Source organism: Megalops cyprinoides, chromosome 1, assembly GCF_013368585.1.
Source record: "Megalops cyprinoides isolate fMegCyp1 chromosome 1, fMegCyp1.pri, whole genome shotgun sequence".
Taxonomy (NCBI): Eukaryota; Metazoa; Chordata; class Actinopteri; order Elopiformes; family Megalopidae; genus Megalops; species Megalops cyprinoides.
The window spans coordinates 36,358,219-36,378,049 of NC_050583.1; the positions used below are offsets into that span (position 1 = coordinate 36,358,219).

The following is a 19,831-nucleotide window of genomic DNA, read 5'->3' on the forward strand; positions in this document are numbered from 1 at the left end:
AAATATTACATGGATAAACTGAGCCCTAAATAGTGGAATCAGCAAATGCTGTATGACAGATGACTGTTACAGATTTTGATTTTTCTTTTAGCATACTGTTACACATTTTGCAATTTTTTTCCAATAAAGTTCTTTTTGAATATCTTTATTTTATAAATGGTGCCCTTCTAAAATCAGTGAATATTTTTTAAAGGAAGATTGACCGACTTAAAATTTTTGGCTGTAAATGAATACACAAAATAAATGGTGGTTGGGTCTGGTTGGAAACATCTGGCAAGAAAACAGCAATATAGGAATGTCAAACCAATGAATGTCATAAATTTATGTCAGTATAATTTCTGGTAATACTTACTGGCACACTAACTTAACTGCTGCTTCAATAAAAACTAAACAGGGCTTGGATCTAAGTTGAGATGTAGACTAACTGTCATAGAGTGCAGATAGCATTAGCTTACTACTGTATGTCCTCAACAGAAACTCATCTTCAGGGTGACAAACGCACACCAGCCTCAGAGAATACTACGAACATTCACGATCTCTGTGAGGTGGCTGGTAGTTTACAATTCTGCAGCGTACAGACACAGTTGGTTTGCCCCAGTAAACACCGAAAGTAATGTCCGTGCGAGTATCCGACTGGACCGGTTCTGATTCTTTTGATCGGTACAACAGTGCGTTGTCACCCGCCATCTGACAGAGATAGACAAACAGTTAATTTAGCATTTAATCGTTAAGATCGTCACCGACTCTCAAGACGTGTTGGAAAGCGCTGCGCGCACCCCAAACCGGAAGCTGTAGTTTCAGGGTGGCTTTGCTGTGTAACGGCTGGGTGAGGGGGGCGCTAGCAGTCACGGCCACTCGGTGGATTTTCGGCCAACACTGTTAAAGGGGAAACAGCCTACCAGCCCCCGTGCTTCAAAAGTCACTAAATCTGGATTTTGGATCTCTTCGATATATAGGTAATTGTGTCTAAATGGTTGTTGAAAGTGTTTTTACTACATATCCGTATTCCTTGAGTTAACAGAAACTCAATGTGTACGTCTAGCTAGTGTTGGCTAGGAACTAGCTAGTTTGTCTTTCATGGGCCTGCCGCCGTAGTTATCTAGCTAGCTAGTTTAAGCCAGTTTGTTAGCTAGTTGGAACGATTCACGGATAAATTCGTTACCAAGAAGCTTTTAGGTAGATATTATCGCTGGATCTGAATGGCATGTTTACGAATAGTAGCCATCGAGTTGCCTTATGATGATTTTGTGAATGAAAGTCAGGTACCGAGTCTGGTGGAGCAGTTTGTAAACTGGATTACCGTAATTACGTCGGCTATCTCGGTAGCTCGTTGGCCACCGTAGACCGGCTTTCAGTGGGCAACCCGGCTTTTTTTGGCTGAACTAACTGTCACACATTTTCATTGTATCTGTCTAAGTAGTCGATGTTATGAAAAAAGGTCATTTATCGGTGTTTATTCACGTTGTTGTTTTTGGATGTGTTATTCAATTTTATGTTAAAAGCCGGACTGTCTTGTGCGGCGCTAGCTAGACTAGCTAACAAAGATTTGAGTTCCATCTTTGTTGTGTAAGTTAGCTACCTAGTTAGTTATCAGCTTGTGAACGGCATCTGAATTAACCTCCCGGTATAATGACTCTCGGTTGCCTCTGTTGCAGCATGTGTGCTACCTATCTGGTTTTCTAGCTCGTTGTCGGACTGTGCGCAGCCCATTTGAGCTAGCTAGCTATGCGAGAGTAGGCCTTGTAAATGCCGACCAAGGCAATGGCTGCGTAACCTAACGTTATCACGAATAGTTGTCACATACATTAACCAACTTTTTCCATTTATAATCCTAGTTAGCTGTTTCTTTTGTCGAGTGAAACGTAATTGTTGGTTTGGACTGTATGAAAATGGATGTCTGAACAATAGCTGAACACCGCATTTGGCAGACCGAACGTACTGTTTAGGTGCTGCTTGTGTTCATGTAGGAATGTTCCTGCATTCCACGCTGACTTCAAACACCGCTCTTCGTTTTCTCAAATACTTGCATATCTGGATGGATGGAGCCCAATGATCAGCTTCACTAGTTAAGTTAAACTCTGAGTTATGATGTGCGTGATTTAATTAGCTGGTTATTAAACTGTGATTTGCCTTCCCGCAGTAATGTGGTTTTTAGGCTGCACACCCAGGTTTAATAACACATACCTTACGTTAAGTGTTTTGTTGTGTATGTTGTGTCTTTAAACAGGTTTTTTTTCCCCATCATCCTGAGCCACCCTTTTCCTCCTTTTCTCTTGCCCCTCAACCCCACTTTCTGGTTTGTGGCAGTGAAAGTGAGTGTGTGTGTGTGAGCGCGCGCGTGTGAGTGTGTGTGTGTGTGTGTCAGTGACACAGTACTCGCACGTGTATCCTAGCAAGTGGGAAACACTCCATCTGCCCATGACTATGGGTGACATCAGTGACTTGGACAGACAGATTGACCAGCTGAGGAGGTGTGAGCTCATCAAGGAAAATGAGGTCAAAGCTCTGTGTGCCAAAGCCAGGTAATACATATACCTTTTACACTCTTTCTCTACACTCTCAGATTTATTTTGGAATCCTTTTTATACTTGTTTTCACAGAAGTAGTAAATTGCCCTGACGTGTTAGAGATTGCTTTCCTATGTCAGTGTACCTGTAATTCAGATGTTTATTTGTTAAGGATTTGTGTCTTTGGTTCCTACATCCTACATACATCATTTAAGTAAATAGGGGTGGAGTGTGAATATGCACACTTTTTTGCATCTATTACTAAATGAACCATTCACCATGACATGCCTTGTCATCACGTGATTAAGTCATTGCAATCAGATGTTAGCCATACTGAGTGAAGATATAGGCTTGATAGCATTTTAATTTACTTAGTTATATGCTTCTTCTCTCATCTGTGTGATACATTTTTTGCAGGTGTCACAGTAACAGGTGGAAATGGGTGTAAATCATGTTATTTGATGAAGTGCGTGATTCTGTTTTGTACTAAGGAAGGATATATAGGACAATATATATTTGGTGTGACCTCACCTAGTCACCAGATTGCTGCTGTCTTGTGGTGTGGGATTATGTGGTAAACAAATTGGCATTTGTGTTTCCAGGGAGATTTTGGTGGAGGAGAGCAATGTTCAGAGAGTGGATTCTCCAGTTACCGTAAGTAACAGCTGCGCCGAATTGTTTTTGTCTTGAAAACCCAAGAGTGAATACACATTGTTGTATGTGTGACGTTTTTTTTTTTGTCTGTCAGGTATGTGGTGATATCCACGGGCAGTTTTATGACCTCAAGGAGTTGTTCAGGGTAAGTCTCTAGCCCTCTGTACCCCACTCCCATCAAATTGAATTTATTTGCATTAAAAATGTTATTCTTGCATTCTGCATGAAAAATGAACACAATGTAAAAATCTTTTTCATTAAATGCATTTGTCATGTAAGACTTCAGACTCATTTTAAAAAATGGAGAGAAGATTGAGTATGGAGGATTTTATGAAATGTAGGCCTACTGAATGTGGAATGTCTACATCACCATGTAGCTGTTGGTGCTAGTTACCATGTACAGGCTCTGGAATACTGAAGGCGTAAATCCTCTTTAAATTCCGATTCAGGATTAATTTCTTCACTGCCCTATTGTAGTTTCCAAAGCAATCCATCATCCAGAATACACTCTGCTCTGCTAGAATGAGTACACATGCTTTATACATGTCCAAAATATTTTCAGGTAGGCGGTGATGTTCCAGAGACAAATTACCTCTTCATGGGTGACTTTGTGGACCGAGGATTCTACAGTGTAGAAACGTTCCTGCTGCTGCTTGCACTCAAGGTATTTTTACAAACCTGTCTGTTTGCGTGTCCATGCTCACTGTATAGATTATTTTTGTTCTGTTGTTCTGTGGGCCCTGTCTTAGCTTTTTTTTCCCTAAAACAATACAGTATGTTCCTGTTAGTTGACATTGTGGGTTGGGTGTTATTGTTTATATATACGGAGAGTGGAGGTTGAGATGTTTGCAGGTTGTCTTGCTGCGTGGAAGCGAGTTCCTACAAGAGTGTGTTGTACATTTACACATACATACCGTGGGGCAACTGCAACTACAGCTTGAAGTGGGAGACTGCAGAAATTTTGTTAAGATTCACTGGTTGTATACTCTGCAGTTTTTATGTTCCACAGTTAGTGTGTTTACATGTAGAAGGGGGACCAGCCACTTTGCTTCTCCTGGTTAGACTGCATTTTTTTTCCCCTCAGCTTGCCACAGTGGCGTGCCTGTAGAGAGTGCTGTGGGGTCGACTGGTGCTCATGTACACCAGCATGTGCCAGCCGTGGTTTTAACACAGGGCATGTGGAGGCGTGTTTCCTGTTTCCCTAAAAATAATGCAAATCGATAGTTGGTCCGTGGCAGTCCTTTTCACAAAGGCATTATGATGATGGTAAAAGTGTAACTCATACAATTTTGAATTGCAGTGAAGAAAAACACTCAAATATTCTCTTGGGCTGGAAGTCATGTCAGAAATGTGCATACTGCTGAGAATTCAGAGATTTCTCTTTTTTAGGGGGCAATGTGTATGCATTATGTCATAAAATTTTTTCATTTTTTCACTGTCAGTCTCTTGCCAGAAAGTTCCCCCAGTTAGACATTTCTTGTGTCTTGATTAATACTATCTCATATGAAGTACCTATTGAATGAAACTATTAAAATACAAGTGGGAACTTGCTTAGGTAGTGGTATGTGAGTGGCATTGCATTCAGTTCACTAAAATCCTAATCTCACAATATTTAAGTGGCATAAACACAGCATAAATATAAGTTACATGCGAAAGGGTTAAATATGAGCTAGCATGCATGGCTAGCATCACAACAGTGTGAGAGATGGACTGCAGTAAACGGTCAAAAGTGTGGCTTCACTTTAGAAAAGAAAACAACGACAAGGCAAAGTGCAATGAATGTGGGAAGCTAATTAGCTGCGAGTCAGGTTGCACATCAAATCTGACCAAACATTTAAGGCAGCACGGCGTCGATCTGAAAGACTGTACAGTGTTTGATGTCTTGCGATAAGCAAAAATAAGCAGAATTGGAATCGGACTCGAAATCGATAAAATTCAAATGATACCCAACCCTAAATTATACCATACAATTATAGTTAAAATAAGGAGATAATGAGCTGGATGGCCTGTTCTTGTGTTCTTGTCATTAAGTTTATGTTTTATAATTGAGTGTTGGATTCTTTTAGTGGCTAGTCAGTCCAATCAAATGGTTTTAGCCCTTTGCTCTGTTACTTTATTTTGACCAAGAGTAAGATATATGTGGACCCCTGGGCTTGTCCAGTACATTCCTAATAAAGATCTAAGGTCATTGTCATATGTACACCACCTCCTTTCGTTATGTTAATAATGCCAGCTTTGTACTGCATTGACTGTTTGTTTTAGGCAGTCAGAGTTGACATGGTTGAACACCTATCTCTCTGTCCCACCTTTCCCTCAGGTGCGATACCCCGACAGAATCACACTGATCAGAGGGAACCATGAGTCCCGGCAGATCACACAGGTGTATGGCTTTTATGACGAGTGTCTGAGAAAGTACGGCTCTGTCACCGTGTGGAGATACTGCACAGAGATCTTCGACTATCTGTCCCTCTCAGCCATCATCGATGGGAAGGTTTGTCTCTGGCTGTTTCCTCTCTTCCCACGCCATCTCTTAGTACTTCTGCATCTTTATTCTGAACTGAAACGTCATTGGCTAAGCTCAATTTCATCAGTGGTGAGATGGTGGGAAAGGCATGGGGCGGCAGTGTGGCATAGTGGTAAGGAGCAGGACTTGTAACCGAAAGCCTGCCGGTTCAATTCCCTGCCGGGGCACTGCGGTTGTACCCTTCGGCAAGGGGACACTTGCCTCATTAAATATGCGGCTGTATAAATGGATAACATGTAAAAAAAAATGTAACCTATGTGAGTTGCTCTGGATAAGAGCATCTGCTAAAATGCCAGTAATGGTACAAAACACATGCCATACCATTGCATGTAAGACCTGAACACCTGAAATGAAATAATTTGGTTCTGCATCTTTGAGGCTTTGTTTGTGAAATTTTATTTTCTGTGATAATGAAATGAGAGTAACAATAGCTTAAAAATAGCAATTTTCATTTCCTTTCATAGTGCTTCCATTTTTGTGAGGTGAGATTGTACATTGTCTTCCATGACACGTGAACCATTTAGCGGTTTTCTGTCAAATCATACCATCTATGTTGGCCCTCTGCCAAAACAGCTAAGACACACAGGTAAAGTAGAGGGAAGGTAAACTGACAATTCATTACTGTGACATTTCCAGTTCCTGTGTGCCTCTGTACTAGGACTGATAAGTTGAGTGAGGCCTGATGGGGTATTTCATGTGTCAGTCTTCCTTCACTAAACACAATGAAATATTTTGTTCTGCAGATCTTCTGTGTGCATGGCGGTCTCTCTCCTTCCATCCAAACTTTGGACCAGATTAGAACCATCGACCGGAAGCAGGAGGTGCCACACGATGGGCCCATGTGTGATTTGCTGTGGTCTGACCCGGAAGGTGAGAGAGCCTTTTATACTGGTCCTTACACTGTCATTTCTCTACACTGAGGCACTCTACAGTTAGAAGGATTTCTTAAAGCTCAACGGCAACTGCAGTTTATCAGCGTCTCTTGTGTCTGTCTCTCTGTCTCTCTCAGACACGACTGGATGGGGTGTAAGTCCCAGGGGCGCAGGATACCTGTTTGGCAGTGACGTTGTGGCACAGTTTAACGCAGCAAACGACATTGACATGATCTGTAGGGCCCACCAGCTTGTAATGGAAGGCTACAAGTGGCACTTCAACGAAACTGTACTGACTGTATGGTCAGCACCTAATTACTGCTATAGGTACTGGCTCTCTTATGTGTAATGTACTTCCTTTTGTGTGACAATTCTGTGTGCGGATCTAACGCTCTCCATTCATGCAGACTCATTTTTAATCTCTTAAACTCTCTTTCTCAGGTGCGGGAATGTGGCAGCAATATTGGAGTTGGATGAGCACCTGCAGAAAGAGTTTATCATATTTGAAGCAGCTCCACAGGAAACCAGGGGCATCCCCTCCAAAAAGCCAGTGGCTGACTACTTCCTGTGATGTAGGCAGGAAAACAATCTCGACATAAACTATAGGAGATAACCCCCTTACAGTACTCACATTCTCTCATTCTCCCTTTCTACACCCTTCTGTCTGTTTGGGGGGGGGGGGGTTGCGCTTATCCTCAAAACCTTTGTCCACTATTCACTACCCCATTTTTGTTTCTTTCTCCCTCAAAAATGTGTATAGTAGGTATCACCCCTTCTGTGCTCCCTTTCCTCTGGGTACCTCTGCTGGCTGTCCCACATGCCTTTCATTTTCCCATTTGTACACAGCATTACTGTCTCTCAGCTATTGTTGTGAAGTCACCCACACTGGCAGTATGAGCTTATACATCCCCCATACCTTGTAGCTTCAGCCTTTTTTAAATTATAAGTGAATAGTCATATAGAATGGTAAGGGGGTGAGAGGTGCGCAAGTGGAAGGGGCAGACAGGTGTGATTTGAGAGGTTTAGAATCCTCTCTTACATTTATGAGGCTACTGGAGGTTATACTGTGTGGTGGGAGGAGTTTTACACTTGCATTATGATTTTTTTTTTTTTTTCTTGCACCATTTCTTTTATATCTTTCATTTTATCTGTGGTGAAGAAAACCATGAATAATTTTCAGTTTGGTTAAGTTTCCTTTTCTGTCTTTTCTAACAGACAGAACTGGTGTTAATGGATCAATTGGAGTAGCAGTTATCAGTCTGATCCATTGCAGAGGACAAAATTACAGGACTGGAGATAACCTCTATGTTTTGTTCAGTGAATTTTAGGGAAGACTGCAGACAAATGGGAACACAATGCACCAAACTGAACTTTTTTTTTTCTCTGACCAATCTCTGTAGGAGTTATTGTTGCCTTTTGTTATTGATCTGTGAAAATAAACTACTTTTTGTATAAATGCAACTTCTTCATTAAAGTGTCTTTTTTATTATTCCTCCTCTCCAGTTTAAGGCATCTATTTTGAAGGGACTGTGTACAGATAGAGCAGATGATAATTTTGTCCCTGTCTGACAGGTCATTGTTAGAAAAGGTTGCTGTTGAAGGTGTATTAGTTTGAGGCTGCTGCTTCTGCCAGAACACCTATATATCTTATTTTTATATTCATATTTTATTAACCTGAGATAGTACATGATAAAATGATTAATGCTTCAGACATTGCATACCATTTGTATGGTCTCATCACACATGGAACACTTGAATGCTTGTCATATTTACATCACCTTTGTATATTTTTTCACATGTAGGCCTGGTGAACATAAAACTGTATTTTATGTTACAATGAATTGTGGTTCCTGGGAAAAGATCTGAATAAAGAAGGTCAGATGTCTCATTAACCATCTTCACCTTCTATTTGTATGAGAGCAGCAACATGACAGACTTGCATGGCTACATTTTACAGGAACAACTACAATGTTTTACATTAAAATGTAAACAACGTTTTTAAGAATAATTGGCATTAATAAAAGCGAAACTCTTCAAGCAGCCAACCCCTCTGCAACCTTCCTTACCATTCAAAAAAGCGGTTTGTGCTGGAAATCCCTGTCAGTACATAGGTCAAGTACAGAGTAGGCTAGTGCTTATCTTTGAATTTACGACCATTTTCTGCCTTTGTTTGTCCTTACGTTAACATAATTTCAGGTCTGTAGCTGACAGTTTTTCAATAACCAGACATGTGACACTACAATACACGCAAACGTCAGAAAAACGTCTCTAACTCAATCAAACGTAACAATTCACACTTTTACATTGAGACTCAGAACTCCGATATCTACGTCGACAGCAGTAACGAAATTGGTGTACATCCCAGATCACATCGCCTCATAAGCATATTCTCTCCAAGTACACAGATTCCTACACGTTAACACCTCAAAGAGATACGTTTAGCTCCAGGAAAAAAAGAATTATTCACATGTGGATGCATGTGGTAAAGTACCCATCTCACAGCGGGTAATGTTTTCATATGCATTCTGTCTGTTAAGAACTACAACTTCAACAATACATCAGAAATTGACTTCATTTCCTGTTCCTTTCCAAGCGGAACCGCTAACGTAGGAGTCGCACGCTGTCAGCAGTGCTGTTGAAAAGCAAAACTGGGTTTTAAATATAATACTTAGCAAAGATACAAAAGAACTGCAGTTTTCTGCGAGGATATAGGTAAGATTGACCTTACCGTCTGTTATGTGGGCGAGGGTTTCTGTATTTTTTCCCTTGGCATTATTTTACGCGCGTCTTTGCCCTGCTCTTTATCGGACTGGAATTTTGGTAGGCCTAGGCGTCGCAGACAGAGCGAGTATTCTAGATTTTCGCATCAAATCCTTCAAACAACAGCTAAAATAAACTTAGCAGCTGTTTAAGCCACCAAATATAATATATTTACTGCGTTTGGGTAAACACTGCCTCGGCCAAAACGTTAATATTAGCTAGCTTGGTGCGACCGTACCTAGCTTTTTTTATTACGCAGCCCCAGTAGCAAACCAGCTTGCTAGCTGCGCGTCCATGTAGTCAGAACTTTGAAAGTGTTAGCTCAGCATAGCAGATACTTGACAACTAACACTAGTTAAGAAGTGGTGCTGTGCATGTTCATTCATCTTTGTTATGTGGTTGCGTGTCCGCTATAGTTAGCTCATTTGGAAAGAGGATTTACACAACGTCCGTCCTGAAACCGTGAATAAGCAGTTACTGTCATTATTTAGGTGTTGTTCTTTAAGTTGATGGCCTTTTAGCGACTTGCATTGCTAGTTGTTGGCCCGACGTCCGAAGTCATGAATAGAAAGTAAGTCTGTGAGGGGGTCTGTTGGGCCATAGGGACGGTGATTGCCGGTGTGTATACGTCATTCCAGCGAGGTGGGCAGGTAGTGGCGGAACTGGTGTGAAATTTATTGGAAACAACATAACGATCCAATATTTGCATCTAAACATGGATAATGGGCGACGCTCAGCGTCCTGTTATCAGAGTTGCAGATTGTGTGAGCATATCACAGTTATTCTGCTATTCTGCCCCTGAGCAAGGCATTTTATTCATCAGTGACTCCAGGAAAGCTAGTTTTGATTTAAACAAATGGACACATAATATATAGCTAAGAGCAGAAGCGTGCATTACAGTGGATAAAGTAAACTGGTCGGCGAATCTAGAATTACATTAACCCTTATTTAGCCTTATCCAGATAGCAAAATCTGTGGTCTGTGATGTCACGTTTTTTCTCTAAATGTATTTTATGAGCAAATAATGTTTGTATGTACAGATGCAGTGGGAGCATACAAATTGAGTTGCTGTCTCACCAGGAAATAGGACCAAGGGCTCCAGAAAGCTGAGGGCATATATTACTAGGATGTACATCATTATAGGTCAGAAGAATAGTATGTGTGCCTGTCTTCACAGTGCCCAGCGATGTCTCGTTTCTTTGCGACCGGTTCCGACAGTGAGACTGAGGAGTCATCCTCAGGAGATGAGATCACTCCCAAAGCAACTGGGACGACATTCACCAAACAGTAAGTGCCTCTTCACTTTCACCAGCCTGCCTCTGTTTCTGCCGTTCTTCCAGCTTTCTCACCCATGTAAGCGAACTAACTTGCTTTTTTCAGGTCTCTGTTGCTCAGTGACGATGAGGAGGACACCAAGAGAGTGGTGCGCAGCGCCAAGGACAAGAGGTCAGTCCCAGAATGCATTGAGTGGAACATACACAAAAGTCATGATGCTGTCCCACTTCTCCAGCCACTTCTCCTTTTCTAGCCTCATCCTTGCCATTCGTATTTGTAATATGAACTGAGTCCTGTGCTTCTAGGTTCGAGGAGCTGACAAACCTGATCAAGACAATCCGGAATGCCATGAAGATCAGGGACATGGCCAAGTGTCTGGAGGAGTTTGAGCAGCTCTGTCGAGCCTTCCTCAAGAGTAAGACTATTGTGGACAAGGAGGGGGTGCCTCCCTTCTATATCCGCCTGCTGGCTGACCTGGAGGACTACCTCAATCAGGTGTGGAAGAGTCTGTATAGTAAAACTAGAGAGGTGTTGCACGTTCCTCTCATTGCACTTGCACCTTTGTGTGTTTGAGGCTGGTGTGTCGTTATTGAGGGTTGAAAGAGGCTTGCAGTAAGACTCACTTTTTTCTTTCAGCTGTGGGAAGATAAAGAGGGGAAAAAGAAGATGAACAAGAACAACGCCAAGGCTCTCAGTACCCTGAGACAGAAGATTCGTAAATACAACCGTGACTATGAGAGCGAGATCGCCAGTTACAAGGAGGTAAGTAGACAAATACAGCCATATCCCTAAAGCTTCATTTTTGCAGCTGTTTGTTCCTACCATTTCTACCATCACAGTTCCCTCCCCACAGTCTTCCCTCGTGTAGTAATGGTTGATCTGCTATGGATTAGTGATGCTGTGCTAAACCCAACACTCCCCTATATCCTCAAAAGAGTGTGCTTCTTAGGAAGATTTTTCTCTCTCCTGCCCATAGAACCCAGAGCAGTCAGCGGATGAGGAGGAAGAGAAGGATGAAGGCGAATCTGGTGAGGGTTCAAGCTGTATCCCTTGAGGCACACTCTTGTTGATTGGTGTATGCTCTAGAAATGATATTGTTTTCATTGTCAAAAATGTATGGTAATACATTAATTTTTTTTTTTTTTTTACTGCTCTTGGTATTACTATTACCTCCCTCTTTTTGCCACCATCTTTTTCCCTTTATTGAACTGCGTCTTTTTTCCGTGTCCTCTGTCTCCCACTCTCCCTTCCCTCAGGCTCATCCTCAGAGAGTGAGGGAGCGGGAGAGGAAGGAGAGGAGGGGGGAGTGTCTGTGAAGAGCTTCTTGAAGAAGAAGCCTGCCAGTGAACCACCCGCAGATGCCAGGAAGTTCCTCAAGGGGGCAGCGGTAAGAAAGGGAGAGGGGTTGTGATGTGGAGCATCTGTGGACAATTTTGTGTGGCTATCATTGTAAATCAACTTTACTATTTCATAAAAAATTGAGTATATTTAAGGAAGTGATTCAGTACTAATAATGACAGGGCTACCCAGTGACCTTGCTGTAATGAATGTGGAACACTTTGTCCAGTTAGCCTGCACTGTATAATGGAAAGGATGCTGGAGAGAGAATATCAATTGTTAATATCACCAAGGTGTCAGTACTCTCAGTATGCTGCTCAGTGGAATTTCAGCTAATTGAAAGAAATGTTGAGCCTGACCCCCAAATCTTTAGAAATGGGGTTAATTCTTTCCTATTCTCTATAGTGCAGAGCTGGAGAACTGCCTTGATCATCACAATTTATATTAGAGACATGTGGCAATGTCTAAATTTAGCTTCTACTTTCTTATGGTATGGCCCCTGTGACTTTTTCTCTCTGTATATAAGTTGCATAAGTATCAGCATGTCAAACAATTCAAAATATTACGCCATAGATTTACAGCTGCTAGGTGCATGTGTGATATACAGTATGTACAGTGGTTGATTTTTGTCGTACTAATTTGCATGTGACTGTATTCTTCTTATCAGTGCAGTAAATTGGAGCTTTGTTGTAATCTCAGGATGAGGAGTCAGAAAGCGACGATGAAGATGATGATGAAGACTGGGGCTCAGACACTGTAGATAGTGGCAGTGAAAGTGAAGACGATGAGGGGAAGAATGCGTCTTTGGCCGTCGTTTTCCTGAAAAAGTCAGCTCCTCCTTTTATCCATGTTTCTCTCCTCCTCTCATGTTGCATCCACCCATTTTGTTCTCCTCACTGAAGAACTCATTTCCTTCCTTAATCTTCCTGATAAGTTTCTGTTCCTGGGTTTTGGACGTCATTATTCTTACAGGCAATCCTTGTGAAGTTCTTTCTCATCTCTTGTATCTGTCCATTGGTTTTGTTCTTCTGGTAACAGTATTGTGTCTGGTGGGTTTTTGCCAACGCTTGGTATAAATAAGTATCATTTTGATTTCCCTGGAGGTTTCTTGTGCTGTTGTAGCGGTGCATGTTTGTTTCTCAGTATCAGTATTCTGTGGTGTCCAGTCAGTCAGTGTTTGAACTGTATCTCACACAGAGTCTTTCACTGTTTCTCAGGACTCAGGATGGAGAAAGACAGACAAGTGAGAAGAAGGAGAGGAAGAAGAGACACAAGAAGAAGGAGCGTCAGGAGGAAGAGGTAGAGGAAGAGGGAGGAGAAGAAGATGGAGGCTGGAAGAAGGTCAGAGGCACTTACCTCATTGTCAAGGTAAGAAAAGCAGAAATGAAGGGATAAAATATAAAGCATCATCCAGGAACAATGTGTGGCCATTCAGTGTGAATGTGTACTAACTGAAGGCTCTGTACGATGTGATGTCTGTGGTCAATGGCACTGTCACTTAGTGTTAAATGTTAAGTGTTGGTATTGAACTCTGTGTCTTTTGCTGTGTACAGTCAGTGCACACTGTGCATTCCTCTCTCCCCTGACTTTGTCTTCTCTCCATTTTTGCTCGCAGGAGAAGCCTAAGATGTTTGCCAAGGGCACAGAGATCAACACGGCTGTTGTCGTCAAGAAGCTCAATGAGATCCTTCAAGCTCGTGGCAAGAAGGGCACTGACAGGTACACAGCCACCCTGAAGTGCCCCAGCTGTTCCCACCCTCATGGAACCAGTGCTCCATGTTTTAATGTCCCCTCTCTAGTGCCACCCTCTCAGTGTTTCTGTGAAGGGCTCTGTTAGGTGTCCAATCACCACATCCTGACTTAACTGGCTGTCTCTCCTTCAGAGCTGCCCAGATCGAGCTTCTTCACGCCCTGGCTGCCATTTCCAGTGAGAACAACCTCGGAGAGGGCATCCTGGTCAAGATCAAATTCAATATCATCGCCTCGCTCTATGACTACAATCCCAACCTGGCTGCCTTCATGAAGGTCAGACTTTTCTGTTCTTTGAATTAGTGTTTTTAACGTTTATACTACATCTGTAAATAAGAATGGGTTCTCTAGGAAGCCTAGCTTCCAGATCTGAGTACACCACGGAAGTCAAGGTCAAGAACATTGGGTGATAAAGTTAGTGTCATGGTTTTTCAACCCATGTGTCTGTGTCCAAAGATCCCACTTAACCCCTCTCACTGCTGCCTCTCTCCACATCCATCTTTGTGTAAGGGGTATAGACCTGATTTTCCTCTGTTCTTTCCCAGGCGGACATGTGGAAGAAGTGTCTGGACTGCATTGACGAGCTGCTGGATATCTTGTTTGATAACAACAACATTTTCATTGGGGAAAACATTGCTGAGGACAGTGAAAACCTGGCCATCTCTGACCAGGTATGCGTATATCAGTATTTCAGGACATTCAAACCGGGTGTGTCGGCTTGGTGCGGTAACCTCCCTCCTGCCCCTTTAGCCATTCAGGGTTCGAGGATGCATTCTGACTCTGGTTGAAAGGATGGATGAGGAATTCACCAAAATCATGCAGAACACAGATCCCCACTCACAAGGTGAATCTCCCACTGTCTGCGGCTCCATCGTAGTGTTCATGTCTCGGTCTGTTTGTCCCTCTCCTGCATTTTACATTGTGCGTCTGTTTACAACACCTTCTTATAGTCTCCGCCTCTGTGTTACACTGATACACTGCCGCTGCCTTCACCGCCTTCTCCCCCCTGCTCCCCTCCTCAGAGTACGTTGATAATCTGAAGGACGAGGGACGTGTGTGCGGGATCATCGACAGACTGCTTCAGTACCTGGAGAACAAGGGCAGCACGGAGGAGATCTGCCGGGTCTATCTGCGCAGGATCATGCACACTTACTACAAGTTTGACTACAAGGCCCATCGCCGGAGCCTGGGGCTACAGGGGGAGACCAAGGTAAGGGCGTTTGTATCAAGTATTATATCAACATGTGACATGGCAGCAGTACATTAAATACTGGAATACTGGACACTGGGAAACAAACGAGTAAGGTGAATATGGAGAGTGGGTTCCTGCCTGAACTTTAGAATGGGTCCAGAGTGGTTTCAAAATGGCTTAGCCAGTTAAGACATTAATTTTACATGTGCCGAGCTGAGTAGGTCTGAGTGCCACTCGCCATTAGCAGCTGGTGTGGTGCCTCTGAGTAGCTCGGAGGAGTTCAGTGAAGACGCGCCTGTCCTCTAATTGCTCTTTGCTTCTCTGTGGTGCCCTGCGGGACTTAGTGTGAAGAAGTCATGAAAATCAATAGTAGGTCTCACACACACACGCGCGCACACAAAGTTGGTGTTTATTTTTGTGAGTGTTAAAACTGTCATTATCCGCTCTCTACAGTCTGAGCAGGACCAGGAGGAGAGTGAGGGTGAAGACAGTGCAGTTGTGATGGACCGTCTCTGCAAGTTCATCTACGCCAAAGACCGTACCGACCGCATCCGCACCTGCGCCATCCTGTGCCACATCTACCACCACGCCCTGCACAGCCGCTGGTACCAGGCGCGTGACCTCATGCTCATGAGTCACCTGCAGGACAACATACAGCACGCTGACCCTCCCGTGCAGGTGAGCGCACTGCCGTGTCTCACACATCAAGCTGACGTGGCGCCTCGTGTGAAAGGCACGAGCACTCACGCGCACAAGTCTGGTTGGGCACGTGAAAACCATCTACCTCACAAAAGCCCCTTTTCTTGCCTTCTTCTCGCAGATCCTGTACAATCGCACCATGGTGCAGCTGGGAATCTGTGCTTTCAGGCAGGGCATGATCAAGGATGCCCACAATGCCCTGCTGGACATCCAGTCTAGCGGCCGTGCCAAGGAGCTCCTGGGACAGGGCCTGCTGATGAGGAATATGCAAGAGAGAAACGCCGAGCAGGAGAAGATTGAAAAGAGGCGACAGGTAACCAATACAGAGGATCCATCAGTGTAGGGGATGCATAAGAGAAGGCAGCTAAGAGCAGGTCCACTCAGGAGTTAAAAGCCTTGAGGTCTGTTGCAAGGATCCTGTGGCTTTTGGCTTTTATCAAGTTTTCACTGGTGAATTTTCTGGGTAGACTGTTTAAGGACCCAGTCCTCTAGTGTCATATTTAAATGATTTAAAGGAATGGATGTAATGTATTTTATGGAAATATTTACCCCTTATGTCTTTCAGTATTCTTTATTCTGCATTAGAGTTTTGCGTCTCATCCAAGTTACTTGCAAATCCTTTATTTTGCTTGACGTAAGAGTCTGAAAGGCTATGGTTTGCCTTAAAATTTATGATCAACAAGTCAGTAGTATGTAAACTACCTTGATCATTTACAGACAGTTCCATGAGTTAAAATCTGTGTTGAGAAGATTCCTGAATGCCAGTGTCCTAGTTAATGTACTGAGAATCCCTCTTGCCTGCCAGGTGCCCTTCCACATGCACATTAACCTGGAGCTGCTGGAGTGTGTGTATCTGGTGTCTGCTATGCTGCTGGAGATCCCCTACATGGCCGCACATGAGTTTGATGCACGACGTAGGATGATCAGCAAGCAGTTCCACCACCAGTTGAGAGTCGGGGAGAGGCAGCCTCTGCTGGGTAACTGTCAGCCCATCCTGCATTTTAGGGGTCATGGGCTATGCACTGGGGGCTTTGTATGGGTCATTGGGTGACGGATCAACCATAACAGTCAGTGTCATTAATAATATATGCTATTTCATTTTCTGGTGGGGAGTTTGTTGAATTTGATATCGCTGAAATGAAGACTATGAGAACCAAACATTTAATTAACCCAGTTTTGCTGTCAATTTGAAAAACTGGCTTCTTGATTTGATGACTGGGACAAACTCAGCCCATGAGCTGAGCACCTTCAATAGAAAGTTGTCAGATGACCAGAAATTTAGCAGGAGGTTCATAGGAAAACTAATGTTTACATGAACTGGGACGGTAATCGGTAGTCAGTGATGCCGCCCAGTAAGACAGTGAAAAATCAAGGACCTGGACTGACTCCCTCCCCTGCTGGCTCAACTCAGGGCCCCCCGAGAGCATGCGAGAACATGTCGTGGCCGCCAGCAAGGCCATGAAGATGGGCGACTGGCGCACCTGCCACTCCTTCATCATCAATGAGAAGATGAACAGCAAGGTGTGGGACCTTTTCCCCGAGACACAGAGGGTCAGAGAGATGCTGGTCAGGTCAGTCCCAACGGCCGGTGCACTGTCGCTTGAAGGGGTGATGCGTAGAGCCTCACACCAAGGAAATCGGGCATGTCAGAGATTTTTTTTTTACGTAATATCTAGTTCTCTTTCAGAGTAGCCAGTAACACCATTGTAAAATACCTAAGAACAAAGACTGTCTATTCAGCATTTAGTTCTGACTGTCTTTGTTTGAACTGCAGGAAGATCCAGGAGGAGTCCCTACGTACCTACCTGTTCACCTACAGCAGCGTGTATGACTCCATCAGGTATCGGACTGCATGCCGTTCACTCTGGGTGGGAGCATTGGGCTTCCAGCGTGGAGCTTATTTGAGAAGTTACTTTACTGGCCATTAGACACTCTTTTATAGGTCTTTTCCCAAATGAGTGTCGTTTCTGTGTTGACTGTCCCTGTCTCCTGAAGCATGGAAACCCTCTCAGAGATGTTTGAGCTGGAGTTGCCCACAGTCCACAGCATCATCAGCAAGATGATCATCAATGAAGAGCTCATGGTAAATAGGTTTTAAGAAATGACTGCTGTCAGTTGTCAGACTTTAATGGCCACCTTTGTTCTGATTGCCTTTGATGTGTCATGATTAGCTGCATCCAAGCTTGCACAGAACAACAGAACACCTTCTCAACAGTAGCGATACACCAATCAATTGAGGAGTAGTCATGTAATTCCCTCTGAACCCCTGTTCTTATTCAGGCATCTCTGGACCAGCCCACACAGACAGTGGTGATGCACCGCACAGAGCCCACCTCCCTCCAGAACATGGCCTTACAGCTGGCTGAGAAGCTGGGCGGCCTGGTGGAGAACAACGAGAGGGTGTTTGACCTCAAGCAGGGCGTCTATGGGGGCTACTTCAACAGGGGTAATTACCGCAGAGGAAGACATTGCTATGGAAGTGAGAGAAGGAAAATTAGATGAAAAGAAGCAGCAGAAGGGGATTTAAATGTGAAAAGGCAGACAGGATCAGTGGTTTCAGGGGATGTTGATTACCTTGTTTACATTCCTTATGGTTACAGGGCAGTTTGGTCATCCTGAAATGTGCTTTCACAGGTCTTCAGTGTTGAGCAGTGTCATTTGCTGCCGGACAATGTCCATGTCAAAATGTGTTGTCGGATGCGCTGGATTCACTGAATATTCTGTGGCCAGAGAACAGACAAATGGGTTCTGTGAATTTCCATGCAGCATCCTGATTGTTGTCAGTGGAAACTTTATCGAATAGACACCACAGTATAAGGTTGCTCCACATACAGTAGCCTTCACCTCTGAACATTGTTCCTCGACCTGGAATTAACAACACTATGTTTCAGATGCTTATCAGTAATTAACAGGCAATTTTTCTGTCTCTTACAGACCAGAAAGGTGGATACCAGCAAAAGCAGGGGTATCAGAGAGGTAAGAGTTCTTCCACAGCCATCATCAGTTGCCTGAAGTATTAAAATGGTCCACGGGGCATCTTCAGGAATCTGGAGAGATGATACACCCAGTATATTAACAGGTGTCTCTGTCTAGAAACCTTCACATACACTGCAGTGTGAGACGGAGGTGTGCTGCAAACCCTGTTATTGTATATTGTGTACTGTGTTGATTGTACGTTTCAGATTGATTTTGTGGTAATTGATGATCATACATGGGTGCAACTGTGTGTCTCGTAATGATTTTTACTGCCGTTTCAGACCTGAGAGGCAGTTACCAACAAAAGCAAGGTTACCAACGAGGTGCTTATGACCAAACTAATTTATTAATTCACCGCCTTATTTTCCAATGAATGATTTTTCTGTTTTGAAGCTCTTCTTAATACTGTGGTGACAGTGAACTGCATCCCTTCCACATTTTCTCTTCCTGTCTTTCTCCCTTGAAGTTCACTACTAGTTAAAACTCATTGTGAATTAATGCCACATATATCTGTGTTAGTGTTAATGTCATGTTGTGTTGGTCAAGTTTGTACATGGTCTAATAACATGTTCTTTTCCCCCTTACAGACCAGAAGGGTGGATACCAGCAGAAACAGGGCTACCAGAGAGGCGGCTACCGAAACCAGAATCAGAATTCCTATTGAGAAATGAAATCAGCCCAGCTCATCTTCATCCCAAAACAAAACTAATTCCATTTTAATTTTGTTGCTGAGTTGCTGTACTTCTGACATTTGTCATTTACACAGCTAAAAACAAAGTGCAAATCCTCCTTTTCCCAGACATGAATTTCCCATTCAGTAACTGGTATTGTAAAAGTTACTTTACTGAGGAGTGTAACCATGACTGAAACCCAGATATCTACTGTTAAATTTTACTGGTAAGAGTAACCCTAGCTTGCGTGTCTTTTCATGGCTCTTTGTGTGTTGAAGGCCCATTGAAAAGAATGCTCTTTGAGTATTTAAAAGTTGTTTCTTTTTACCCCAGCTGGTTAGCGCAAGTCTCAGATTTAAGGATGCACATCTGACAGTTGTGTGAGCAGGAATAGGTCTCAGCACTGGCAGTCCTGTTGCACAGACGTTACAGTGTAGGAGAATTAGGAACATGTCAGTAGTGAGACCTATTTGTTGACATTGCAAGAAGAAAAAAAAATAAAGATTATTCATGAAGTAACTCAAAGATTGTTGATTATTGCCTCACACTTGGAGTGCAGCTTGCAGTGATCTTAAGAAAAGATGATGGGCACAATAAAAAAAAAATCATTACAA

General features: G+C 43.2%; 2 protein-coding genes across 4 annotated transcripts; both read left to right on the plus strand.

The window, feature by feature from the left end:
- The first annotated feature begins 623 nt into the window (after nucleotides 1-623).
- Nucleotides 624-7,965, plus strand: ppp4cb (protein phosphatase 4, catalytic subunit b). Of its 2 annotated transcripts, XM_036546440.1 has the most exons (10): nucleotides 624-956; nucleotides 1,968-2,090; nucleotides 2,228-2,522; nucleotides 3,110-3,161; nucleotides 3,256-3,306; nucleotides 3,724-3,825; nucleotides 5,479-5,652; nucleotides 6,429-6,555; nucleotides 6,695-6,884; nucleotides 6,999-7,965. In XM_036546440.1, exons 3-10 carry the CDS (start codon nucleotides 2,419-2,421, stop codon nucleotides 7,126-7,128), a joined length of 930 nt encoding a protein of 309 aa, XP_036402333.1. In that variant the 5' UTR covers nucleotides 624-956; nucleotides 1,968-2,090; nucleotides 2,228-2,418; the 3' UTR covers nucleotides 7,129-7,965. The 2 variants fall into 2 exon arrangements, with proteins under 2 accessions (XP_036402333.1, XP_036402323.1); XM_036546430.1 differs by lacking the exon at nucleotides 1,968-2,090.
- Nucleotides 7,966-9,154: 1,189 nt separating this feature from the next.
- On the plus strand, nucleotides 9,155-19,821 carry eif3c (eukaryotic translation initiation factor 3, subunit C). Of its 2 annotated transcripts, XM_036546005.1 has the most exons (24): nucleotides 9,155-9,269; nucleotides 10,495-10,604; nucleotides 10,698-10,763; nucleotides 10,898-11,087; nucleotides 11,229-11,354; nucleotides 11,569-11,620; nucleotides 11,849-11,979; nucleotides 12,630-12,757; nucleotides 13,148-13,298; nucleotides 13,546-13,649; nucleotides 13,814-13,955; nucleotides 14,225-14,350; nucleotides 14,430-14,523; nucleotides 14,702-14,889; nucleotides 15,325-15,549; nucleotides 15,692-15,883; nucleotides 16,376-16,547; nucleotides 16,982-17,141; nucleotides 17,345-17,410; nucleotides 17,566-17,653; nucleotides 17,851-18,016; nucleotides 18,505-18,546; nucleotides 18,828-18,869; nucleotides 19,134-19,821. In XM_036546005.1, the coding sequence occupies exons 2-24, from the start codon at nucleotides 10,504-10,506 to the stop codon at nucleotides 19,208-19,210; spliced, it is 2,829 nt and encodes a 942-aa protein (XP_036401898.1). In that variant the 5' UTR covers nucleotides 9,155-9,269; nucleotides 10,495-10,503; the 3' UTR covers nucleotides 19,211-19,821. The 2 variants fall into 2 exon arrangements, with proteins under 2 accessions (XP_036401898.1, XP_036401906.1); XM_036546013.1 differs by lacking the exon at nucleotides 18,828-18,869.
- The last annotated feature ends 10 nt before the right edge of the window (nucleotides 19,822-19,831 follow it).

Coding starts and splice junctions, on each gene's coding strand:
- ppp4cb (XM_036546440.1), top strand. CDS start 2,419: ATGACTATGGGTGACATCAGTGACTTGGACAGACAGATTGACCAGCTG. Junction 3,307..3,723: donor ACCTCAAGGAGTTGTTCAGG/GTAAGTCTCTAG, acceptor AAATATTTTCAG/GTAGGCGGTGATGTTCCAGA. Junction 5,653..6,428: donor CAGCCATCATCGATGGGAAG/GTTTGTCTCTGG, acceptor TTTGTTCTGCAG/ATCTTCTGTGTGCATGGCGG.
- eif3c (XM_036546005.1), top strand. CDS start 10,504: ATGTCTCGTTTCTTTGCGACCGGTTCCGACAGTGAGACTGAGGAGTCA. Junction 13,956..14,224: donor ACCTGGCTGCCTTCATGAAG/GTCAGACTTTTC, acceptor GTTCTTTCCCAG/GCGGACATGTGGAAGAAGTG. Junction 18,870..19,133: donor AAAGCAAGGTTACCAACGAG/GTGCTTATGACC, acceptor TCCCCCTTACAG/ACCAGAAGGGTGGATACCAG.